The sequence below is a fragment of the Cydia fagiglandana genome, chromosome 20 (genome assembly GCF_963556715.1).
Source record: "Cydia fagiglandana chromosome 20, ilCydFagi1.1, whole genome shotgun sequence".
NCBI classification, from domain to species: domain Eukaryota; kingdom Metazoa; phylum Arthropoda; class Insecta; order Lepidoptera; family Tortricidae; genus Cydia; species Cydia fagiglandana.
This window is the reverse complement of record NC_085951.1, coordinates 4,448,311-4,475,581: the sequence shown is the minus strand read 5'-3', so window position 1 is coordinate 4,475,581 and position 27,271 is coordinate 4,448,311. Positions and strand designations below refer to the sequence as shown.

Here is a 27,271-nt window from a genome sequence, read left to right as displayed (position 1 = left end):
CAATAGCCAAGTTACAGAGTCAGGAAAACTTTTAACAACAAAAACACTTCGACGCCAAGATTTATTACACTAAAGACAATTATAATTTACCAAAACCGAAAAAAACTTAACAGACTTTGTTAGCGAGACTTTTAACAATTTTTCATAAAGCTAAATAGGCCTTTCGCGAGCTAATTCCACTAATTAACAACTCGAAAGACAATCCGTTTGAGTAGCCGAGTGTCCCGACATCGTATTCTGTACAAACCGTACTTCAGTGTGAGAACGGCCGCGGATCGGCTCGCAGCGTCCCGGCGCGCTGCGCGATTACGAAAAACAACTTCATAACAATAAAGAAAGTGATGAAAGTGGTAGTGAAAATGAAGTTTCAATTATAAATGGCCAGTAAAAATAAAGTAGTGCATTTGCCGTCAGTGGTAAGAATTTGTGGAAAAAAAGCACAAAAAAACTGGCATGTTTACATTTTTGAGTAGTATGCCTGGCTTTTGATCACTGCTCGTGCACGGAATGAACACAGCTTTCCTGCATTTTGGAACACCCACATAGATTTTTAGGGTGTTTTTTTTATAACACCCGTGAATGTTTTTCCCTTAGAAAATGATCTGATACAAGTGAATGTCTGTACTAATGGTTATTGACGTGCAAGAATAGCATTTTGTGTAAAAATCGTTCGCATTTGGCGTTCCCGCTTTCTTCCAAAGTTAGGTTATTTTTCTTACTTACGAGAGGGAAAGGATCATTATTACGTCAAGTGTCTGTAACATAATTCATTTCTCTTACTCGTGAAAGCCCCTGTTATTATCGAGGAAGCCTATGACGTATACATTTTTTTGTCAAAATTTGTAATCGTTTTTATCCAATCCAGACGATTAATCATTTTATATTTTTTCGTTTGTGAACCAAATTCCTAAATTTTTAAACAAAAAAAGCTAATCACATTCAAAGCGGGTCCCTTTTTTATGTAAATAAACTTTTATAACCCGTTTCCATCACTCTTGGCGTGTCATTATAGGAAATCCTTAAAGCCTACGTAATTTTTAGTTTTTGGCATGTTTTTGTAGCATATATATTAATGAAAATTTAATATCAACAAAAAAAGTTGTAATTAGGTATTTAAAAATAAAACTTGTTAAAAATATAGATAACATTGTTGTTTAAGCCATCGTTTCCTACGCAAATACTTATAGGTTCGATTATACAGACGGGAAACCTCTCAAATACTACGATCGGCCGCACCCGCACTGACACTGCGTGACTTGAAACCAAATCGACTGCATTTGTTCCGGATTTGATTGGTTCTGAAATGCAATGCCGGTTGGTTACAAGATTGTTTGTCCTATCTACTTTAATACATATCCTTGATGTGATATTCTTGTTTTAAGATTTTATGCTTAACGAGTAACAAAAATGCTTCTATAAAACAACATTAAAATAATTTTGATTCCAAAGGCATAGCTGTATGTACATACCCATGGTAAATCGTCATTAATGATTTATAATACGATGATTTATTTTTCGAAAACTAAACTTTAAGTACGGTAAAATAACGAAAATAATTATTTTAGTTTTAAAATACTGTCACATGGTTTTTTTGTTATACAAACATCTTATACTTTGCTCATCAGTGGGGCACTATTAAATTAGAGAAATAAAAACTTTTATAATTTCATATCATTTATTGACCGAGCGTTAGCGAAGGTCTCAGTTTCACCTTGGGGAAAAATGCTTTCGTATGTCCGGATATCCTCTACGCCGCAATTCTCAACAGGTTTTCGTGAAATTTTGTGAGCAGGTTTATTTATTTATTTATTTTATTTTAAGTTATGCCCGCGACGTTTACAACTCACAGAGCCACTATAAGGTTATGGCGCCATCGCTCGAAAAGATTGGACCATACCTTTGGCCTATAGTCGAGTAGATGGCGTTAATATTAATATTTAATAAATTAACACATATCAGTGAAAGAATAAATATCAAAGTCAAATGGCCTTCTAACAGTTTTATGTTCTTTCGAAAGATGGCAGTAAATTTACAGTGGCTACATAATTTACTTTGACAATCCGTCTCTATACACTCTATTCTCTTTGCTATAACTAAGCCACACCACTGAATTATTAAACTTCCATTGTTTGAAAGCCATGGCCCTAGATAGTTTGCTGGGATTTGAATGATGGGGAACCTTTATCCGACCTCGTCGACTCGCAACTTCTAATTGTTTCTGATGGGCGCTTATCTCTGCCGAGGGACATAATTGATTTATCGTTCCTCGTATAAGAGCATGATAAGTGATGAAGTGACAGTGTACAGAAGTAGCTAAAGTAATTAATGACGAAAAAGTATGTGTCATGTCAGAATATAAACTTAATCGACGAGGAGTTCCGCAAGGAAGCATTTTGGGACCATTATTGTTTCTTTTATATATTAATGACCTTCCCGATGTAACAACACACAAATGTATATTATTTGCTGACGACACGACTTTATTGTTTAAATGTACGAACGTTGATACCTTTGAAAATGAAATAAATGAAACTATTAGAGCCATAGTAAATTGGCTGAATATACATGATCTTAAAATTAATATTGGTAAAACCAAAGCTGTACAATTTAGAACAAATAAGAGCCATGTACTATCCTTAAATGTAATGTATAATAATACTAAAGTAGAAATGGTTAACTCGACTGTCTTTTTAGGATTAACTCTTGACGAACACTGTAACTGGAAGAAACATATTGACCTTGTATGCACTAAAGTGAACCGTTTTGTGTACGCACTCAAACGGCTAAAACAAATCGCATCCCTAGACACAGCTTTAAACGCCTATCATAGCTACGTGTCATCTGTGTTACGATATGGCGTTATAATCTGGGGTAACTGTGTTGATATTGATAGAGCATTCAAAGCCCAAAAAAAGTGCATTAGAGCACTAGGCGGTATTGGTACAAGAGAATCGTGCAAGCCCATATTCAAAAAACTTAAAATTCTGGCATTGGCATGTATATACATAGCAGAAATATGCATTTTTGTAAAAAAACATTACCCATACTTTACCTTTATAGCTCAAGTAAATCCAAATGCTAGAGCTAATCGGTTGAACAAACTTCTCGGTACAAAAAGCAATTTGGCTCTTTATCGAAATAATGTTGATGGGATGACATACATAATATATAATAAACAGCCACAATCCTTAAGAGACATGCCACTTATTAAATTTAGAAAAGAAATTATAATATTTTTAAGCGAGCACAATTTTTATAGCATTAAGGAATATTTAAACGTAGATTTTTATTAATATTGTGACATATTATTTATTGTTAATTGTTGTAATTTTTATTTAATGTTATTGTAATTGATTATGTAATTTATGGTAATATAATGTAAATAGGTTTTTAAAATATTTTGCATGCCTACTAGTATAAGGTATTGACATTATCTAGACATAATACAATTAACTCTACCAACTTATCTGTACATAATGTTAAGCAAAATAAACACATTTCATTTCATTTCATTTCATTTCATTTAAACTGTTCTGAACTACGAGGTTATAAAGACTGAGCGGCGATTATAAACAATCACTACACCTTATAAACTGAAAAAAATATCATATACTAAGAAAAAGCACCTGCCGCGATAGCAGAGGACGCTGGTTCGATTCCAGCCTGGGGCACTGGAGGTCTAGGTCACTTTTTCTTTGTTTATGACATTTATTACATAATACATATTTGGAAATGAATTAAATATATATTTATTTATTATACAAAAGGTTAAAGGTACATAAATAATCATACAAAAGTAACTTAAATGATATTTTTTTGCAGTCCCAAATTAAGCTATTTAGACCTGTAAATATTATTGGTACTACATAACAATGTACTTTAATAGAATATGTGGTCGTATCAAAAATATACGCTGAATTAATTTCCACCTCTTAATATTATATCGCATTTCAGCTATGGAGCAGTGGAGGGTCCAAATAATGAAAGAGGAACTGATTTTTTTTTTTGCAAACAAGTGTGAACACCGTAAATGTATTATTATTATTATAGAAAATCACTACATACCACGGCCGGGCTAGTAATTTAAGCCTTGTGTTCATATTTAATACGGGCTCGCTTCGCTCGGCCCTTTATATCACACTTGGACGGTACCGTAAAACGGGGAGAGTTGGGTTATGAATGGGGAGAGACGGTTTGAGAGGGGGTGAGAAGGGATTGTAAGGCTACTGCTACAAAAATAATGTATTCCAATTTAAAATGGGGCTATAAAAAATCGATCCAACAATCTTCCAAAATCACCTTTGTGTGAAAAACCCTCTCACCCCAAATACGAGGCACTACGGGGTGAGGTGGGTTTTCCTCTTTATCGTCAAATTTATGATATTCTAACTAGTATTTGTAGTAGCGTTCCTACAATATTTTCCACCAACACGATATAAGAAGAAATATATAGGTTACATGTTAAATCCTTTGAGATACAAAACTAGATTTGTTTCAACAAGTTTCTTAATTATCATTTTAATAACTTTGATTCACATTGAGATAGGTAGCTCGGTACTCTGACAGTTTAGAATTAAATTTACATTTTGTGCCTTCAGTTTATGAAAACAGTACAGCAATTAAGTAAACAATTAACTCTGTAAACTAAAGTGTAAACAAAGTTAGCATAATTTGAGTTAGCATGTTATAGGAAACATAGAAAAGATAACATAGATAAGCGCTGGTGGCCTAGCGGTAAGAGCGTGCGACTTTCAATCCGGAGGTCGCGGGTTCAAACCCCGGCTCGTACCAATGAGTTTTTCGGAACTTATGTACGAATTATCATTTGATATTTGCCAGTCGCTTTTCGGTGAAGGAAAACATCGTGAGGAAACCGGACTAATCCCAATAAGGCCTATTTTCCCCTCTGGGTTGGAAGGTCAGATGGCAGTCGCTTTCGTAAAAACTAGTGCCTACGTCAAATCATGGGATTAGTTGTCAAGCGGACCCCAGGCTCCCATGAGCCGTGGCAAAATGCCGGGATAACGCCAGGAAGAAGAGGAAACATAGAAAAGAGGGTAAGTAATATTTTTTACGGTAGACTAGGTATTTCAAACTATTATAATTTTTATAGACGTTTTTTGTTATTAAGACAAACCTACCAGACCTACCTGTATTTTTAACTTTTGATTTCTAAACATAATATTTGTCTAAATATTGTATTGTTGATACAAGATTGGTGCGGTGCGGTCGGTATATGCGTCAAATAATATATCTTCTATCTATTATACATAGTACATTGTATATTAAGGACGATAAACAAGAATTTTCGAACGAGTGTGAATTGACGCCCGAAGCCGGAGGCGAGGACTTAATTAACGCGAGTTCGCAATTCCTATACCGCCCATGGTTGGTATTGGTATGTACACACAATGTTTCAATGTTTTTCATCACATATGAGGAAAAAAGGTAAAATAAAAACCTCTGCCCAATTTCGGATGTAAATCGCAACCCTAGGTCGAAATTTATAAATTACAGACTACATCGCCGAGTGAGTGCGATAAATAAAGTATATTACAGTCCTAGGTCAAAATTTAGGAATTACGTACAGCATCGCCTACGAGTAATAACAGCTTTTACGAGCACGAGTAATAAAAAAATATTTCGATGGTCATGTGCTTAGATGTTCAACTAGCACAACGGTTAGGGCTTACTATGTTAGTATTCCATCCTATTGCCCTTTTCATTGAATTTACAACCTAACATGTACAATTCCTACAAGTTTCAGCAGACAGCAATATCTTCGAATACATTAGTGAAGTAGTTGACATGCATATCAGAGCAGTTACGATCGAATGTAACAGCCGTATAACGCGCTTCGTAAATCAACCGTTACCGTTTGCATTAGCAAAGACTTAGGGCCTCTTTAGGCTCTTGTTTTAAGGTATTTATCTCTCCAAAGCTCGTTAGTGACAACTCAACAAACAAAACAGAGGACCTACCGCGAACCACGTTCGACGTATTGCCTCTCTGTCGCACTAGTATATTCGTACTTAAGTGTGACAGGGAGGCAATACGTCGAACGTTGTTACTGTGTGAATACTAGGCCATTGTGCACACTAATTATAGTAAATAAGAAGACTATTCTGTTTTGGCTACACTCCAGTAAATTAATGAAATAGGTCTGGTTGGCAATTAGATACTCGTATTCAGAGCTTAATTAAGAGGGCTTCTTTCGTGGTTTTCAATACTGTTCTACATTTAATTAAAATATACAGCCTCCTAGCTGTGACGGTAGGCGATAGTGGTCTTGTCTATTAAGAATATGGAGATAGTTCGAATGCCGTTAAGAGAATCTTCGTGTATATTTTGTTTCTTACTTAAGGACGATGTACCTCTAAGTATTTACCAACAAAAACATAAATGTGAAATGAGAGCCAAGTTCAATATGAAGAATATGTGTCGTTGTTGACTCGCCGACAAAAGAATTGAGATCTATATGCGTGCCAAGTTCTGTGCTGTGTAAAAAATCCTGAAATTATAAAGGATTTGTCTTGGCTAGTTTTTACGTATAGATTATTTATTATATTTGACTAGGTAGGTTACTTTTCTAAAATTTGGTTTGTTGGTAAAAACTAGCCAAGACAAATCCTTTATAATTTCAGGATTTTCAGGGTTTGAATACATGTGCCAAATTTCATTTGTGTAGGTAAAGTAGGTATCAAGTTGTGAAGGGGTCAAAAGTAGCTCGAAATGGTTCGTGTAATATTACACACGGTTGCTGCGTCGCCAGTTCCTTTTTCTTTGAACTTGGCTGGACAGGCTACCGCGTGTCTAGATTGTGGGACTAGGTCGAGTTACTGTGTGAGTTGTCCTATACATATTTATTTTTGTATTTATTTAAAATGTAAGGAATTGTACATGTAGGATGTAGGTATTGTAGGTACTCTTACCTGTTACCTAACAACAAATGTACCTACTGACGAACATTAGTATTTTGAATATTTTGTGACCCAAATAAGAATAGTTACGTAGCACGTTTTTATTTTAATTATGGGCAGAAAATAACTTGTTAGTGACTAAATTCTAGGTATATAATCAAATTTTATGGGTTAAGGGCCAGTACAGATGGACTGCAACTGCACGCCGACGTTGCAGTTAGCGTGCAGTCGACGTGCAGTTCCCAAACAAATTGCAGTTGGGTTGCAGTCCATCTGTAGAGTATCGACCCTCAGTGTTTTACAATATAGGCCCTTGAGGCATTGTACCAAGGTACTTGTTTCCTATGATTTTTTGTAGTTTGTTAGGGTTCCGTACCCAAAGGGTAAAACGGGACCCTATTACTAAGACTTCGCTGTCCGTCCGTCCGTCCGTCCGTCCGTCTGTCACCAGGCTGTATCTCACGAACCGTGATAGCTAGACAGGTGAAATTTTCACAGATGATGTATTTCTGTTGCCGCTATAACTAATACTAAAAACAGAATAAAATAATGATTTAAATGGGGCTCCCATACAACAAACGTGATTTTTGACCAAAGTTAAGCAACGTCGGGCGGGGTCAGTACTTGGATGGGTGACCGTTTCTTTTTGCTTTTTTTTGTTTTTTTTTTTTGCATTATGGTACGGAACCCTTCGTACGCGAGTCCGACTCGCACTTGCCCGGTTTTTTTTTATTACTACGAGTTCTATTATAATTTTTCTATTCACAATCAGACTAGACAAGAAATCAAATGCACCACTTATGTTAAATTTGCCACAAAGTGAATCGCATATTATTTGCCTCGCTCGCCGCACGGGAAAGGAAAGCCGATTAGTGTTAAATTTCAATACTGAAGGCCTACGCTACGTTCGCCGTGTTGCCTCTCTGTCGCACTTATAAATTCGTACGTAAGTGTGACAGGGAGGCAAACGGTCGAACATGGTTCGCGGTAGGTCCTCTGGGGTGTCATTCCAAATGCTTACCGATCACAGACAACATGAAGACTAACAATGAAAAAACGAAAGCCACGAAAAAAGCTGTTTAGAACGAATTAATGCTGGTAGCGTGAAGCGTCAATTTTAGCCCATATATGCCCATTGGATCGTTTTCGACCCACTAAATAAAACTAGCTCCTAGACACATTAGAATGAGTAGAAAAGTGAGCCTGTAACGTTAAGGAGTGTGGGTCAAAAACGATCCAATGGGCATATTTGGGTTAGAGCGTCAAAACGCTGCTGCGAAGTCAATCGATTCGTTTTCAGCTTTATGGGACGGAAAAGGTCGAGTCAGGGAGGTGAATAAGCGAATTAAGCGATACATAAAATGACGTGATATGATGCCTAACGATGTGAAAAGAAGCGAAACATCGCAAAGTGACGGGAAACCAAGTTAATAAAACATAACATGTTTTAGACGCACTGCTATATCAGCTGCTTCAATCCGCGCCAAGCGTTCTTTACCTACAATAATGCAGGTTATATATCACGCGCAAATGTTCGTACAACTTGCTAGTGAATAGTAGTTATCGCTCAAATGTAGCGCAGTTATAAGGAAAATCATGTATTTGTTTTTACGCTCAACGCTAGCAGCCGTCGACGTCAGACAAATTTGCTCGAAGCGTTAAGTAGGCAACTAATTCCGTGCTCATATTACACTTAGCGCCACCTGGACCATTCCACTAACCCGGGGTTAAGCGGTTAAACCGTAAACCCAGTGTCAAATTGTACTGGTAACCATGGTAACTGCAGGTTTAACCAGTTTACCCGGGGTCAGTGAATGGTGCAATGGTAATCTTAGCCGTTACGAATCTTGGAATCATTTTACAATGGTTCACCCGAGAACTCAGAGCGGCTACCGCGAAAACCGAAATTCGCAAATTGCGAGGATCTTTCTCTTTTAATCCAACGAAGGCGTAATTAAAGTGACAGAAAAAATCTCCGCAATTTGCGAACTTTGATTTTCGCGGTTATAGCCCAGATCTATACGCAGCAAAAGCAGGCGTGGCTCACTCCGCGATTTCGTCGCTTTGCTACAGGTAGCTAAAAGTACATCCCTACGACCCCAATTTTGGGGTTTGCCATAAGCCGCGCGTGATGCTGTCGCCACCTAGCGGCCATATCTGTGCACGTAACAGACGCGTTTTGTTAATGAATGAGTCTTCTGTACGTAGTACTATTATTTATTCTGTGGTAAAAGGGAATCCACGATCTGAAGCGAGCCAATATTGTCGCTTACTGAGCCATGATTGACGGAGACTGCCGACATTGACATGGGACCCGACATCTGGTAGAATAAATGGACATTTTATCCTAAGTGATATGTCGGAATCTCTTTGCGTGAAAGCACTTTTGTAACCTTGAGCTGTAACCGTTTCAAGGTTCTAAGCGTTCGCATTCGCTGTAATAGCGTATGACGCTGTGAATCTGCCTGAGCAAAAAATGACAAGGCTTAAATCCTTAAGGTGGCCGCTGACGAGTCTTCCAACAGTCCACATAGCGTGTACGATGAATCCAATGTGACCGCACCCATTTGGAAGGCTCGTCAGTGGCCTGCTTTAGACGTATTGAATTTAACGATAATACATAGGTACCTTATAAGTTTCACAATAACGTACCTACTGCTTTTAGCTGCCAGAAGCAGAACTTCTACAGACTAATCCAATTACGGTAGAAATTGTTTGCCTTACGTTTCAATAAACCTAACAAACAACTAAGCTCTCGTCCAGTAAATACTCTTTTGCTAAAAGGAAGGAAATAAAGAAATACCTTTTATATTCAATTTTATTACTGCCATTTGTTGATTGAGCAACGATAAATAGATTCTATTAAACTTCAGAATCCAAATCGAAAGAGCCCCATTTAACGATCATGGAATTCAAATCACCTGTAGGTTTAAGACAATAGACCAATCACCGAATTTGAGTTGAAATGCCTTCGTAATAAGGCTCCTTTGTTGTTGAGTGGGCTTGGCCTGATTTTGGCCGTTGGGGACAATCAGCCGTTTGTATGTTTTCAGCTTGTTGGGTGTAAACTCGTCGCAGTTTCTTTATTACCCTGTTTATTTGACATCGGCATTTCGGTTTGTGAAAGCTAAAAGGAAAAGAAGAAAAATAAAATGAATACCTATAAGTACCGCAAATCAGGCTTGTGTTTTTTTTTCCTAAACGTTTTGCCTAAAGCTTATGTTTTCTTTATCAATCTTTGGCATAAATACTGATAATAACGAGCAGATCAGACCATAATATATTATAATGATTAAGTATACCTAACCATAATTCTAAATAAATAAATAACCTGATATTGCTTAAAACATAATCAGGTTAAAACAGAACAACATACAGCATGCATTTTCGCGCGAAAATTAGTAAAACCTTGAGCCAATTCCAAATAACGGGAAAAGCTAATGTCAATAGACCAATAAAGTTGGCGGTATTTGGACCAATAAAACGTCCAGAATTATAACCAATCACAACACGGCCATGATTTTCCTGTAAAATAACAACTTATGTATTTACTCTGGGGTCCAAGATAAATCATTCATCTTATATGAATGAAGATACAATAATATCGAGGGCTAAGTAATAAATGTGAGTATGTTTGTGTCATGTGGCCTAGGTCGGTGTCCTAACTAATGAGCCAATTTTGGTGAACGAGGTATCGATCGATTCATTTTTATGACGCCAATGACAAGCTTCATGTTACATTCACGGTCAGCGACCCACTAGCCAGGTTCGCCGTTCGTAGGCGCTTTTCGCTACATACGGGTTGTCAAGGGCTACGCTAACATCTAGCGAGCGCTCTGACACTGAATGTGTTAACTTACTTTGAAGAAGAAGTATTATATGTAGTAAAGGGAAATAATTATTATTAACGATACAAGTGCGAAATCCGCAAAGAGTGGCAAATTTTAAAACACGACCGAAGGGAGTAAGGTATTTCAAATCGACACGAGATGCGAATTACCGTTTTACAACCGTACAACTCTCGATTATATCGTACATCGTTTTACAATACATATATGGTCTTTTAAATTTTCGACGTAGTTACGTAATGTGTTTAATATAGCACAGGGTGTCGTAATGGAGCACCATATGTACCTACTGTAATTTACAGGTAGTATTTTAAAATTCGCTTTTCGTTGCAGATTTCCTATTTATCGCACAGTCGACAGTCTAGTTAAACGAGTCAAACGTTTGTCTTCTATATTTCGCGTAACAAGACTGTGATTAATTAAGTGAAGGATCTTCTTTCGAGTAATTATCTTGCTTATTAAGTATGGCAATTAATCGAAAGCCCGAAGAACGTTTATTCATAAGCAGCTTAATTGTTTCGACGAGGATAAAAACAATAGAATTTTGCACAAATCATTTTGTAAATTTTCGTTTAATAAAATGTAAGATTGAATTGGGTAGGGACTTTATTGGAGATTAAATTTATATTTAGCCTTTCATGTAGATGAAGTGTGCAAAGTCTATAATATTCTTTGAAGATTATTTTACTTGTTCAAACTGTAGAAAAGATTTCTTACGTAAATATTACAATATTGTTTTTCTTAGACTTAGATAATACTAAACTGTACTCGTATATGATCACTTTGAGAAAAACGAAATGCGTTTACAATAATGCCGGGTTAGACAGATTCTAGATAAGATTCGAATATTCGCCAGTCGTTTTGGCCTAATCTATTTGAAATGGAACATCCCTTGGTTCTTATTTCAAACGCTTTAGTTAGACACTAAAGTAAGACCAAGATAAGTCTGCAACGGATTTGATAGCCCAAGCTGTGCAAATGTTATTAATACGTCATAATTTCATAGAAGTTTGACGTGGGCTATCAAATCCGCTGCAGACTTTTCTTGATCTGACTCTGTCTGCAGGTTAACCAGAACCAGGATTACACGATGAAGGATTCATGAAAGTCCTTTTTCATTGCTACTAAGACAACAAAAGGACATTATGATAATCGTGAAAAACAAATATCTATTCCTATTACTATTTTTTTTAATGAGGGATCATGATGTAGTCATGTTTAACACGCGGAATAACAGGCTTGTTTTTTTCATGTCGGCAATCCAAACCATGAGAATAACAACCTTCCCTAGAGCCTTAAAAAAGGTAGAATCTAATGCGAAAATTCCATTAAATGGGCCGTTTTATATAGACACCTGCATTTATTTATTTATTGAATCAAGTTATATATAACATTACAGCTTGCGCCAAAGCGTTACATAGATTCATAACTTAAAACTACTTATTTTCTAATTTAAAACTAACTTACATCTACGAATATCTGTCTTGCATCCTTTCAAGCACTCCCTTCCATTCAGATATCAGCCTCCCTGTCCCAGTCGCAAACAAATCACTCTCAGGCAGTGCCGCGAGTAAGGAGTTGGCGAGCGCAGTTGCGCGCAGTACGGGGGAGTGTACGCGCAGACGAGTGCGCGAGTGCATTACGGCCAATATGGGCGGGCGCCTCCGTCTACTACAGTACGCGTCAGGTGCAGAAAGTTTAAGAAACTTTTCTAAGAGGCCAAGGCTATCTATTTTACACCTCAAAACCTTAACTATAAAGCATGCCAGTCCTAGATTTCTGCGCAGCTCTAGTGAGTCATAGCCTAAGTGTCCCTGCAGAAATCTAGTCGGGTACATGAAGGGGTAATATGTATGTATTTTCTTATACAGGTTGCGAAGGAATTTCTTTTGGACTTGTTCAAGTGCCAGGATATACTTCTTTTCGTGTGGACTCCACACTACAGCGTTTGTCTCGAGTATGCTTCTTACGAGTGCCGCATATAGCGCTCGCGTAGCATCTACAGTGAGCGAGACAGCATTGCGTAGTACGAAGCCCTTTGAAACGCCTTGCGGGTGACATCCTGTATGTGTGGCCGGAATGTGAGCCGCGAGTCGAATATTACTCCGAGGTCACGAACTTCTTCGACGCGGGCCATTGTGCTCCCTGCCATGCGGTAGTAATGGCAGAGAGGCAAGGAAGAAAGAGAATAGGTCATTACCTCACATTTTGCAATGTTAAATAATAGCCTGTTTCCCAAACTCCATTCATAGACCGCGTCGATGTCCTCCTGAAGGTTTTCACAGTCACTAGCGGATTTAACTGCCAAGATCAGCTTCACGTCGTCTGCAAATAACAGTACCGTAGATTTTCGAATAACTTCAGGTAAGTCATTTATCAAAATCAGGAAAAGCAATGGCCCTAAGTTTGATCCCTGACTTATACCTGAGCGTGTTGTGTACGTCTCGGAAAGATAGGGGCCATACTTAACAAATTGTTTTCTGTCCTTAAGGTAACAAGAAAACAAGCGCAATAGGCGGGGGGTGAATCCCATCTTTCCCAGCTTAAGTAGCATTACGTCGTTGTCCACCCTGTCGAATGCCTTCTGGAAATCGAGATAGACGATGTCAACCTGACAGTGATCGTCCATCTTACTAGAGAGAAGGTCCACCAGTTCCATCAGATTGGTGGCCACAGATCTCTTAGGTAGAAAAGCATGCTGTTGGCTAGCGATATATGGCAAGCACTGTGGTAGAAGGTAATCATGGAGAACCATCTCAAACACCTTGGCAAGGGCAGACAGTATGGCAATGGGCCGATAGTTTTCCACGTTCAACTTGGAACCTTTCTTAGGGATCGGGGTGACACGGGATATTTTCCATGTATCTGGATACTCGCCACTGTTCAGTATCAAGTTGAAAATGTATGTGATCACATCAATCAGGAGATCAATGCAACCTTTAATTATGAATGCCGGAATTGCATCCGGACCTGCAGATGTACCTGGCTTCAGTCGCTTAACTGCGCGCCTGATAGAGTCAGCAGCGATTGTTCTTATATCCACAAGTTGTGAACTGGCCAAGGTATTTGAGCTGGCCTGCCTTGGGTCGAGTTTCGGAGTTGTTGCATGTGCCATCGATCTCGGTAAAAATAGATGGGCTACACGTATGGGCCTTACAAATGTATACTCGTACAATGAACAGCCATTGACTAGCTGAAGCTAGAATTATAAATTAATTATTTTCATTGTTTTTGCACATTATTTATACTGAACGGAAATTAATTTAATCACTAAAAATTATACATATATTTAATACATTTGTTTTCGCATATTTTCTCTCTCTCTCTCGCTTGAGAATGGCTGCTTTAGATGATATACGTTTTCACGTCCTCGCGCTCACGTTTTTCTTTTCGATAGGACTGATATTTTATACAATTGCCAGCATTATCTTATTATAATAAGATCGTGTACTTCTGACGCATTGTCCGTGTAGATATTTTAGAACTTGACTCTAGGTGTACGTACAACTAGTTTCCTCTTATATGAAGCTAATGCTATTAAACTTGGCTATTCGGGAACATTATGCAGTTTTTTTTCTCCAAACTATTAGGATAAAAGTTGAGAATTCCGTCCGCCATGTTTATTAAGTTTCACCGGACACCCGCCAGAGTTCCGATGCACGTGGCTATGGCAGCCAGTGCAAGTTTCAGCAATTATCCAACTTATTAATGCGTTCACATTGAGCTTTATAGTGACGATCTTAGGGTTCAAGATCGTTAAGCTCAGTGTTCTTTTAAAGTTGAGGCAGCAATTCTAAGTTTCTGGTATAGGATTTTTTAGATGAATGCTAAAAGAGTTTAATTTAAAAGTTAAAAACTTAGGACATTAAACTGTAACCCTGAAACACTAAAACTAGAGTTGCTTAGTGTGAAGTACCTAGTTAGAATAAAGATCTATCTACATTTGAATTTCTCTTGATTTTAATCTGTCAGTGTCAAAATTATGTATGTATGTATGTATTTACTTTATTAAATATTAAGTGAATTTATTTTATTAAGTGAGTATTATGGTTGAAGAAATGTCACTTTTGACACTTACAGATCGGTATCATACCGCTGTGGCTTCTTATAAGTATTGTTCGAATAGGGTCGACAGTGGCTGTCTAATCTCGTAGATTTGTTGGTGTGTTCCATTTGCCACAGCCTTATCTAATATGTATGAACCTGGATATTGATCTGGAGTAAGCTTGATTTAGTGAACTGACGTAATTTTGAGCGACACTGTCTAAGTCATGTACCTTGCGGATAATCTGAACAGACAACGTCCATAATATATGTAGGTATACATTATAATGCCAATTCTGTTTTAACAATTCGATTATGGTTTAAATCTTATTTTGATACGACCTTGAGTCGGTGTGTGCCGCTGCACCAATCAGCGTTAGTCATCATCATCATCATCATCATCTCAGCCATAAGACGTCCACTGCTCAACATAGGCCTCCCCCTTGGACCTCCATACGTGCCGGTTGGAAGCGACCCGCATCCAGCGTCTTCCGGCGACCTTAACAAGGTCGTCTGTCCATCTTGTGGGTAGACGTCCTACGCTGCACTTGCTAGTCCGTAGTCTCCACTCGAGCACTTTTCGACCCCATCAGCGTTAGTGGATCACACTAATTAGTGCTGAAAGGCATCTCTCTCGCACTCATGGTCTTGTGAAATTAATATAGATACTTTTAAAACCTGAGTCCTGACCTGACAGGTTTTAAATTTAAGAATACAATTATCACCTACAAGAACCGCACATAAATGTCCGACGCAATCTTCAACAAAGGGGCGTAGCTATGGTTAATATGGGTACCTACATCACATTGTGTAACAATATTTTCCATAATTTCAATATCCAAAGAGGAAAATGGGAACTTTGTATGTAGAAGCGGTCGTCCATGTTTATGTCATTAAGTGCAGCAAATTGTTTTGGAACATGGCCAAATACAAAATAGCCAAAACGCCCGAAGCTTATGTACCTAGGTAGATCGTAGGTGACTGTCTTATATTTGCCATTATGTAATTACAATTAGTTTTGAAATATTATTTTAGCACACTTAGGAATGTAATCTTAGAAATTGAAGTTCATGATATCAGCTAATATATATGACAGCTATTAACTGATGTGATTCCAATATCAATCAAATATCGGTTTGATATCAGGTGCACACTCGAATTGTCCTGAATGCGAAGTATGAATTTAAGATAACGTTACTGATGATTAAATTAGTTACTAACATTTTTATAACATACCTAATAACAACACTAAAATAAAACTTATAAATTAAAAATTTGACCTAAGTCGTAGTCGCTCGGTAGGCGCCCAGAAGGCTGGCCGCATGACCCCGCTGGATGGCAATGCGACTGATCCATTGGGCAAAATATTGGCTAACCCCCTGGTCACCGGAAGCCTCTATGAGGCGCTTTGACAGCATTATTAACTTTACTAGTTACTTTTGATCACATTCTAGTCACGTGTCTCTAATAACGCGCGCTAAAAAGCGGATATTGTTATGCAAAAAAGGTTATTGTGCAAAAACCCTATTCGTACGGCCAAAAAACAAGTTTCAAATCTGAAAGGGGATAAGGCGAGGCTGTATAACACGTGATTTTCGTAGGGGCTGTAATGGGTTCTTGTAGACGTAACATAGAATATTGGATCGTGTTACGTGAAATTTATTGAATATTTGAATGAGGTAGGATTCGTACTTGCGTAGCAAAATGTTACAAATTTATTGAATATTGATTTGAGGTACGATTCGTACTTGCGTAGCAAAATGTTACAAATTTATTGAATATTTGAATGAGGTACGATTCGTACTTGCGTAGCAAAATGTTACAAATTTATTGAATATTTGAATGAGGTAGGATTCGTACTTGCGTAGCAAAATGTTACAAATTTTGTAGCCTATTTGGCGTGTTATCTATGTATAGGTTTATTTTAAGTTATTAATGTAATAGGGTATACAATTTCTTATGCTACGACTACTTTTACTAACAGCTTACACAGCGAGTAGGTACCTATTAACAAACTAAAATAGATAAGTACCTACATGAGATAAATCGTTAAGTTAGTTTTACCTATACTAAAAATAATGGAAAAAGAAAAGAGACTTTGTTTTTAAAAAAGCTTAAAGATTTCCTTGTTACCAATTGTTTTTATGATATTAACGAATATTACAACATTATGGAGTCTAAATAACATTGAGAGCCTATACACATGTAAACATTCTGCATGATATATGTTGTAAATATTGCATACTATTTTTATTAGGTTATAAGTAGGTACATAATAATGCGGTGCCCTAACAGGGTTTATGGTACTGATGTTTAGTTATAAGACCTATTGTAAACCCACAAAAACAATAAATAAATGAATTATGAACTATACATAGATCTATGTAGGCATTTATATTAAAATACTTGTTACAATGAACTGCAATATGCATCGATAATATTGGAATCGCAGTAGGTACCGGCATATCGTTGCAAGTCTCGTCTCGTACCGCCATAGTGTTAACCGACTGAGAAATTAGCTGTCTTATGCAGGACAACGCTAGCTTAGTGGATAAAGCTGAGTCGGCTCGGACAGTTGGAGATGCAACTTGGAAACACGGTAAAGGAAATTGGTTTTCAATTTTCAATTTGGTTTCAAGCCAATGGAGTCGGCCGCGGCCGTTCGAAGTGTTTTACAAATAGTGCTAGCATAGGTTGTACCTGTGTCAAGCCCTAAATTTGAGTCAATTATTTGTTTTTTTTTATTATTATTAATGTATGAATTATCTTTCCGGCCGATTTCGGCTATGGCGACCACTTCGACTCCTAGTTAATTCGGCGCTAGGAATTCTATGGCCTGGATGACAGGTTAAAGGTTGGTGCCATCAGAATCTATGCAAACTGACAGTTGCCGACCCCATTGGCTGACTATAGTTCGTTTTTTTTTAGCATTAGAAAGAACTCCACAGAAGCAAGCGTGCAGTTTTTATCAGGCTCTTTAATTGTTAATAATTATTGAATTATCTAATGTAGCATGGTCAATACATATAATTTACTTCAAATTATTACCGCTAAAAGTGCCGGATTTGGAACCACAAGCTTACTTCTGCGAAGTTCTTTCTAATGCTAAAAAAAACGAACTTATACTGCCTTGCTGACCCAAAGAGAATATACATTGGCAAGCTAAAAAATAACGAAACTTATATAGGTTTGATATTTGATATCAAAATGTAATATAACGTCCATGACAATTCACAGAAAATACGTGTTTAAATGTGACGTTCCACGGCAAAAGGTACCTTATGGCGGCTGGCGCTTACGTCGCATAGCGCCGCAATAATATTGGAGCGGCGTTAATAATAGCGTAAGCGCCAACCGCCATAAGGTACCTTTACCCGTGGGACGTCACAAATAGGTATGTACCCCAAAAAATAATACTTAGTATTTGAAGTTGAAGAAGGCCTTGAAAAGGAACAAAACAATCAAATTGTAAGCAAATTTCCATACAAAGAAAAACACACATTACTCAAACACATTACTCGTGATAAGAGAGCTAAACACGTCATCCCAGGCTTTTCCCAGACATAAATGGCTTACAAAATATATTCAGTCTCATCCAGGCTAATCCGACAAAAATACGTTTTTGTTTAAGCATTTTTTTATGTAGATAAGTTTTCTTGCCATCCTTGTTTGCTTTGAATTTTGGTAATTTTTAATTCCATTTGTTTTATCAATGATAGGTTGTACCGTAAAACGGGGTGAGTAGGTTTCGCGGGGAGAGGTGGGTTATGAACGGGGAGAGGTTTGAGAGGGGAGTGAGAAGGGATTTTAAGGCTACTGCTACAAAAATAATGTATTCCAATTTAAAATGGAGCTATAGTATATACGCATAATAAATAAAAATCTATCGAACAATCTTCCAAAATCACAGACGACTGTCAAAAGAGACCTGAAGACGCAAAATATCTCACCACTGACAACACGGGACAGATTGTCCTGGCGCAGACGCACAAGAAGGCCTGACCCCAAATGAAGTTGGGAATAGGGCAGGATGATGATGATGATTCTTCCAAAATCACCTTTAGTATGGAAACCCCTCTCACCCTACACCATTCAATTTTCATATGTAAAAAATTAAATGTTATCGAGGTTTGAATTTCAGTTTTGACCCTACTCACCCCATTTTACGGTACGTGTTTTTATTAAATACTGAAAAACAAAGAAAAAAAACATTAGAGATAGTACCATAAGACTTCATCCCTTTGTATTTACGTCTTAAATTAAATAGACCGATAAAAGTAAAGTTTTTACTGCTAGCTCCATAAAAGACTAGCTGCGACGCACAATTGATGTCGTGGTCTGAATTTGGTGAAACTATGTCAAGGAATATATTCTTCGCCATGTTTTATTTACTAGCAAATGGACGAGATACTTTATCTGCTAAAGCATTAGGTACATACAGAGTACGCATTTAAATAGTTGACAATCTAACGGCACAGAATAAATAATAGTAAGTACTACCGTACAGAAAGAACACTTCCTACAACCGAAGTTTGACAGCGATTCAAGGACGAATCATGCTATCCCATTCTTATTTGACACTATCCCTATCGGCTATTTAGGGTTGTCAAAATTCAAGTTATTATCTTATCTGTGGTCGTGCACGCAAAGGGACGTCAAGTTGTGTCAACCCTAATAATTGCTCGGAGGAATGCTGAGCCGAATGGAGCCGAAGCCAGGAGTGTCTCCCCACTGCTAACGGGCCAATTCGAACGTACACTGATATCTTACTATCTACTTAACTGATGTCATTCAAATATCGTACATTTCGCTCGTATCGTTCAATTCGTCGGTGCCTCAACTTAAAAGTGCCTACCCACGAATGTTTCCAGATTTGTTTAAAGAGAAGGCTTCTATTGTAATTATATTATCTTTGTTACCCACTTTACCCCGTTATTTTATTAGGCAAATCATAAAAAAAGTTTTTACACAGCTTTGATCTCCGTTGTAACAATTTCAATGGCCTTGTTAGAAAAATACATTGGGATTTGAAGGTAGTGACCCTAATTAGAATGTTCTACATGCCGTGTCAACATATCAAGTGACAACCCTAGTAAATCTATGCAAAGGCACCTTGAGTGCTTCAAATTTATACTTTATGTATTACAAGTAAAGTCTAGATTTGAATAACGAGTAGGAATCGAGATACGAGTTGATCAAGGTTATCCCTGAACACCTGATAGGTATATATGATGTGGGCTGGAATATTCCTGTTTGCCTTCATAATTATTTCGGCGGGTTTTGTTTGGATAACGTAATTGTTGTGTGATTTATGTTAAATCCTTCATTTAATTTTGATATCTTGTGTGGTTTATGAGAATTATCATAAGCCGTAATTTTCATTTTTAATAAACGAAAACGCACGTTACCTTATTTTAATGGTGTTTTTGTTTTCTTGTTCCATTAACTTTATGTTAGAAAATTACCTAAGTGAAAATAACTACGTAAAATTACCTATACTTTTACTACTCTTACATCATTATTGCATAACAAGCTTCAGATGTACTTAGTGCATATTTGTTTTTCTCGGAAATGTCATGTTACTACAGTCAACCCGACTGCTTGTACCGAGACTGACTGAAATAGCAAGAAACGTTCGTACGTTTCAGTGAAAATACAGTGGAAAATAATTATGCGATGCGATATATCTGTAAATATCGACAAAAGTAAATTACTCGTAGAATTTGAGATTCAATTCACTTCTGTGACAAATACAGACATAATTTCAGTTCTAACAAATTATCGAATACAAATTTGTCTTGGGCGTGAACTGTGATTGAGAGTGAAGCGCGAGCGAAGTTTGAGAAAAATATATTCGTGTCCGGATGTAGGTACAGTAGCCATCATATACAGTGTGGAAAGATAAGTCGGGCCCTGGAGGGAAACTACCTTAAATCCTTAAGCTGGCTCATTTTACTTAAAGGAGACATTCCTTTATTTTTAACCAAATTAAGGATTTAAGGTAGTTTCCCTCCAGGGCCCGACTTATCTTGCCACACTGTATAACGAAACAGCCAAAGTGCTCACAAATAACTCAAGATGCCTCTATTGTCGTTATTCCCTCGCTGTGTCATTACTTCGCCATATGTTCGCATTACAATGAGCCGTCTTGAAACCATAAGACCGGTGTAATTGGCTTATAGGCCCGATTCGAATTTTGAAATAGATATTAGATATCTTTTAGACATCACCAAGATACGATAACGATATGTTTAAGATCTAACCTGTCAAATTTGACATATGCGCGATTCTGGAGATACTCTTGAACGATTTCCACAGGATATGACTTAGAGATCCAATTCACATCTAATAGATATCTTACTCTATCTAACGTAAAAGTGACATTGGTTGCCCGAATTGCGCTGCAAAAGAGAACTAGTTGATATCTAAACTATAACGTATCTAGAATGGATCTAGTACGTGTCGTCTCTTGTGAATATCTTGAAGTTCGAATACGGCAGTATTAATCCAATGAGCATCTCTTCAACAACGTGCTGCGAATGACATCAATAGATAATATAATTTTACATCCTACTATGAAATATGAATGTGTGTTTGTTCCTCACTCTACGCTCCTAGTCTAATTTTGGAATACATATTTTGCTTTCTCGGGTGTACATAATAGCACAAGGGGTTAAATAACAACTTTGCCGCTTGTAAAACAATGTTAATAGTTAACTATTATTCCGCACACTTAATTATACTGGATACTGCCTGATTGGAAGCAGAGCAATCCCTCGGTAATTTGAGCACTTCTTTCTACAGTCCTGTTGGTCGTCCTAAATACCGTTGGGCAGATAGAGTGGAGGCAGATCTCCGTGAGCTCGGCGTCGGCGAAAGCTGGCGGGATACCGCTCTGGACCGATCAAAGTGGCGTGCTCTTGTGTTGGAGGCCAAGACTCATTTTGGGTCACCGCGCCAACAACGTACGTACGTACTGCCTGATTGACAGAGATATATATTATCGATAGCATTTTTGGGACACAATTTTCGACAGATAGCAAATCTCAAGCATGCTGTCACATATGTAGTGCATAATTATTTTCCATCATTATACGTATTTTCACGAAAACATACGAACGTGTCTTCGTATTACAGTCGATTACGGTACTAAAAGTACTGACATTGACTGAACTAGCATGACAAAGAAACGTTTCCGAGAAAATACAATGGAAAACAATTATGTACTACATCTGTACTTAGTTCGCATCTTCACATACCTACACCTACGCGCGTCCTATCGCTACTAAGATATTTTTTCTTAAGTACTAAAAGAAATTCTATTGACAATAGACTTTGAAAGTCATAGAATGTCACCGATGATATAAACAAGAAGAAAAGATTTATCAAAATGCATGAAAACATTTCATCGCTAAAAGAAGGATTAAGTTTCATTCCAATAAACATGTTTCGAAAATATAGTCTGTATCTTTAGGCATTTACTTAAATAAAAGTAAACAAGTAATTTGTACATTTTCGGGTAGTTATAACATTTATTGGTTAACCGACCAATTACAAAACCGCCTGGATCAGTCACTGAACGACCTGACTTTAACCTACATTATTTGACCGTGTAATGTTTTCATTTACCCTCAACTGGCTTAAGGAGCGAGTTGAGGGTAGTTTTTGTTTACTTTTATTTAAATACCTAAAGATACAGAGTATAGTCGTTGACATGACCTGTAGATATATGACATCTTATTTTACAACCTATATACATTGACGTACGCACATTATTGCAATATGTAAGCTACTTGTAGCAACACTATCTCAGGGGCCAAATTCGACGTGTGCAACTGTCAGATTTTGCATCCACGTCAAATCAACAGATGATTTTATTCCATACTGAGTTTTGATTCCATCAACGGTGGATAATATCATTTTGTACAACCAAAACTCGACTCTAAACTAAGGGTGGTTCGGTTTGGTTTGCTTGTCACCCTAACTGTGGATTGTTAATGTCAAATGTTGACATTGTACGTATTCGAGAACATATGATTTTTCCCACATCAACGGGAGATCAACACGATACGTCAAACGTCGCTTGTCGAATAGGGGTCCAGGGTCAAATTTAATATAATCATTGTCAGGCTTTAAATTAATGAAGTGTTGAGTATATACTATCAACATACCACTTAACTGACCTTTGTCAGACCTTATCTCGTTAAAACACTTCGCTGTGCCGAGAATGGCACTTCATAATTTCACAATAGGGTGACTGATATAGTTTTAGGCCACTACATAGTAATTGGCCACACTTATACTTCTTTTTTTAGCATTAGAAATAAGGTAAACAATCTTGATGTGTCTTTTTATTGAAAAACACCTATAAAAAATAAGTCACGGCAAATATGTAACAATTATGAATCTAATACGATCATTTATATTCTTCTGTTTTCATAAGTAATCGTTACTGATTTTTAAAAAGCGTTTTCGAATTATAAGACATGTCAAGATCGCTTACCTTCTTACAAGTTCTTTCTAATGCTAAAAAAAACGAACTATAACAATAAGGCTTCAATTGGCTTGTATATTTCTGATTTCTTAGAAGTGGCCAATTGCTGTGTAGTGGCCAAAAACTATAGCACTCACCCTACACGTCCTGCAGCCATATAATCCTCTCTTTTTAATTATAATTCGAATCGACAGGCCAATTTTAACGCCCAACAAACTGCCAATTGCGGGTGCAAACAGAAGTGTGTTTTATCCATTTTCAATATTGTGTGAATGCGATACGAGTGTGATTTAAATTGGAATGTCGCGGAAAATTATTCGACGAAATAATGCTTTCATGATAGTGAAAAGTTGGATGATTTATTTTACTGGATAATCGAATGCAGGTCTATTAGTTAATAATATATAATAATTTATTAGCAAATATTGGTGGTGATGGGATCAACTATTTTTTGTTGCTTTGTCCTGTGTAATAAAAGCAATTTATTCTAACTAAAAATTCGTGAATTTTATCCAAAAAAAACACGGTTTAAAGGGTGACCCAAAAAATCGTGAAACAGTTAAACCACCCAAGTTCAACTTCATCATCTCCTAGCCGTTTTCGGCTACAGCGACTGCTATGCTACAGCTGAGAGCGTCGCTGCTAAGCACTACTAAGTATACATATATTATACTAGCGACCGCGACCCCCGGCTTCGTACGGGTTAACATTAACAAATTATATACTTAAACCTTCCTCAAGAATCGCTCTATTGATAAGCGAAAACGAAAGACGAAAGTAATTTTTGAATTCATCACGAACATATAGATGCGACGGGGAACTTTCTTTTCTAAGATGTACTTAACGCCACTTGCACCATTCCACTAACCCGGGGTTAATCGGTTAAACCTGGAGTTACCATGGTCACCACTGACACTGGTTGACACTGGTTGACACTGGGTTAACTGTTTAACCGGTTAACCCCGGGTTAGTAGGATGATGCAAGTGGCGCTTAGTGAAGTTAGCTGTTTATATCATATGTTTGTACAGGTAACAGATATCAAATAGAAATAATAATAAGGCAACTGGGTCAGACGAAGCCGGGGTTCAAGGCAACCAGTTCAACTGGATTAACATTGTTCTAGTCTTTCAACCTATTTTTATTCTTTACTGTATACTTTGCATACAGAAAACAAAAGGGCCGTAGATTTTATAAAAATAACCGGCCAAGTGCGAGTCGGACTCGCGTTTCAAGGGTTCCGTACATTACTCAATTTTTAACAATGTATTTTTTATATGTGAAACGCGAGTGAATTGCCTTTAAAAAACCCGTAGGGGTCGGATCAAAAACTAAGTAATTAGTCCAACTCACGCTTGACTGCATATTTCTAATAGGTTTTCCTGTCATCTATAGGTAAAGACCTATTTTATGTATTTTTTCAAAATTTTAGACCCAATAGTTTCGGAGATAAAGGGGGGGGGGAATGGTAATTTGTTGCTTATTTTCGTGAATTACTTCTAAGCTGTTTATTCTAAAATTATAAAAAAAATACATTTGAGATTCTTATAATGAACTCTTTCATTTAATATGTAACACGATATAGGTTAAAAAACTTTATTTTTTAAATTTCTCATTTACTCCCCAAAAGTGGCCCCTATGTTTAAAATTAATTTGTTTACGTTAGATGTCCGTCTTTGGGTCACAATTTTACATATGTGTACCAAATTTCATCTTAATTGGTCTATTAGTTTCGGAGAAAATAGGCTGTGACAGACGGACAGACAGACAGACAGACGCACGAGTGATCCTATAAGGGTTCCGTTTTTTTCCTTTTGAGGTACGGAACCCTAAAATTGTTAAATCTTTAAAAAAATAAGATAAATTTTGAGGCTCTATTGAATTAAGAAAAATAAAAAAAACTGGTAGGTCCTTTCCACTTTTGGGTTACAGGTAAAAAATGTATGTAAACGGATATCATTGATATCCATAACCGTTACCAGTCCCGCTAAGCAAATAATAATGTGTGAAAATAGTGAAAGTTTAAATCAGCGTTTTACTTCTACTTTGTTGCGACAATAACCTTAATCATAATATACATATGAATTCAACTTGTCGATACTCAATATGATGAATTAATCGTGCCTATTGTGCTGGACATTATAATAGAATACGGAACCAAAGCGCTTTAAGCTGAATGAAATTTACCGGCTTTGTGAAAATACTCAATGATTTATTGAGGGTCATATACTTCAACTGTTTTTCAAGCTGTCAGCTATTGTTTGTGGAGTACAATAGTATTTTATGCAACAGTTTTATAAGAGGGGTCAAAAAATGTGAGTGGCGTGGGTAACAATGTGAGCCGAAGGCGAACATTGTTAATAAATACGCCATGAGCATTTTTTGACTACTTATACAACGTTGCATACAATGCTTTTTCTATGAGTAGGCAATATTAAATAAAATACAAAAAAATATAAACAAAATTTTATTTATGAAAATGTCAATGTAAATTTTGGATAGTAGGTATTATACTATATGTATGTAGGTCTTGTCTGCGAGAAGCACCCATAATACCAAATATTACTGCAACCTGTAACAAGAAAAAGGAGAATTAAATAATATTCAGTTTCGATGCAAAAATATAAAATGTACATAAATATAGCTCGTTGTACTGTGTACCCTAAAAATGTGTATCAAAAAATTTTATAACATATACCAACCTTGCTTAAAAGATAGATCTGATCCGGTGCTTCCAATTAGTCTTTGAAAATACACCAAAGACGTTTTCAGAGAATGACGAAGTTTTGTGCTCCAATCTCCACGCCATGCCACTTCTCATAAGATTTGTCGCATAGGTGCTGAGATTTAGTACTTAGGCAACAAATTTTCGGTCGCTGCTTGTGCTGCAGCGGATATTTCTTCAGGTGTAGAAACAATGTAGTCCTCTTTGTCCATTTTCAACACTTTTTATGAACGCAAAACAAATAGTAACGCAAAGTACTCAAAGAACAAGAAATTACCGGGACAGGCGGGAAACGAGAAACAAACGAGTAATGTCTATGGTTATGTTTTTTTTTAAAGCCGTTACACACTACCGCACCGCACCAGGGTCGTGGTGCTGTAGGGTATAAAAGTATTTTTTATTATGTTGGTAGCAATGAACTCAGTACAAATTTGTTTCTTTTTTAATAAAAACCGTATGCATTCAATCGTTTGTCACGTTGATAGCAATGTACCGGTATGTGCCACCTGCTACCCTGCACTAGCTTACCGTATCGTAATGTCTCTAAAACGATACAAGTGCTTTTTTGGGCAATAGACTATAGACTTTTAAGGAGTATTAATAATGTACGCCCTTATATGTTCGTTCGTGACTATGTAAATGACAGATAAAAGTACCCGAGTAGAAAAAGGCAGTAACTGACGATAGGTTGCTTTCTCTGTTGTAAATTTTTCTTTGGTTTCTTATTCTTCCAATTATATAATTATTGTTATTTCTTTCAATCAGGATCAATTTAAAAACATAATGGTGCTTGTACCAGGGACAACGTGACAGGTGTTATAACTGTTGTGTTCCCTGCCACACGATGTTATAATAACGTTATAATAATATGTCTAAGTGCCAGTGTAGGAGCACCATAATGAAGTTTTAAGAACATTTCATACTCATTTGGTTGATGGAGGTAGATAATATTTTATAATAATCTTTATTTGTAATTTTTATGTACAATGTAAACTACTGTTGTTTGAATAAATATATTTTTTTAATAATCTTAAATATTAATGCTTTCTAAAGCTGCCGCATTTTATATATGAAGTAAAAGATATTTTATAAAACAAATCAGTACCGATCAGTACCGAAATAGACACATTAAACTTGTATTAATTAGACTTTGATTATCTTCGTGCAATACTCCAATTATAATAAATAAAATAATACGGTGAAGGGAAGAATATAACATTTTTGTTCTACTTTGAACAGAAA

At 36.8% G+C, this 27,271-nt stretch overlaps 1 protein-coding gene across 4 annotated transcripts in view; it reads left to right on the top strand.

Annotated features, from left to right (window-relative positions):
- Positions 1 to 222: 222 nt before the first annotated feature.
- The window catches only part of LOC134674334 (uncharacterized), a 121,048-nt gene continuing 93,999 nt past the window's right edge, over positions 223 to 27,271 (top strand). For 2 of the 4 annotated variants that reach the window (XM_063532372.1, XM_063532370.1), the window contains exon 1: positions 225 to 416. In XM_063532372.1, the coding sequence (XP_063388442.1) occupies positions 378 to 416 (39 nt within the window). In that variant the 5' untranslated portion in view covers positions 225 to 377. Of the gene's footprint in view, positions 417 to 27,271 lie in introns of all 4 variants that reach the window. The other 2 variants (XM_063532368.1, XM_063532369.1) reach the window with 2 other exon arrangements.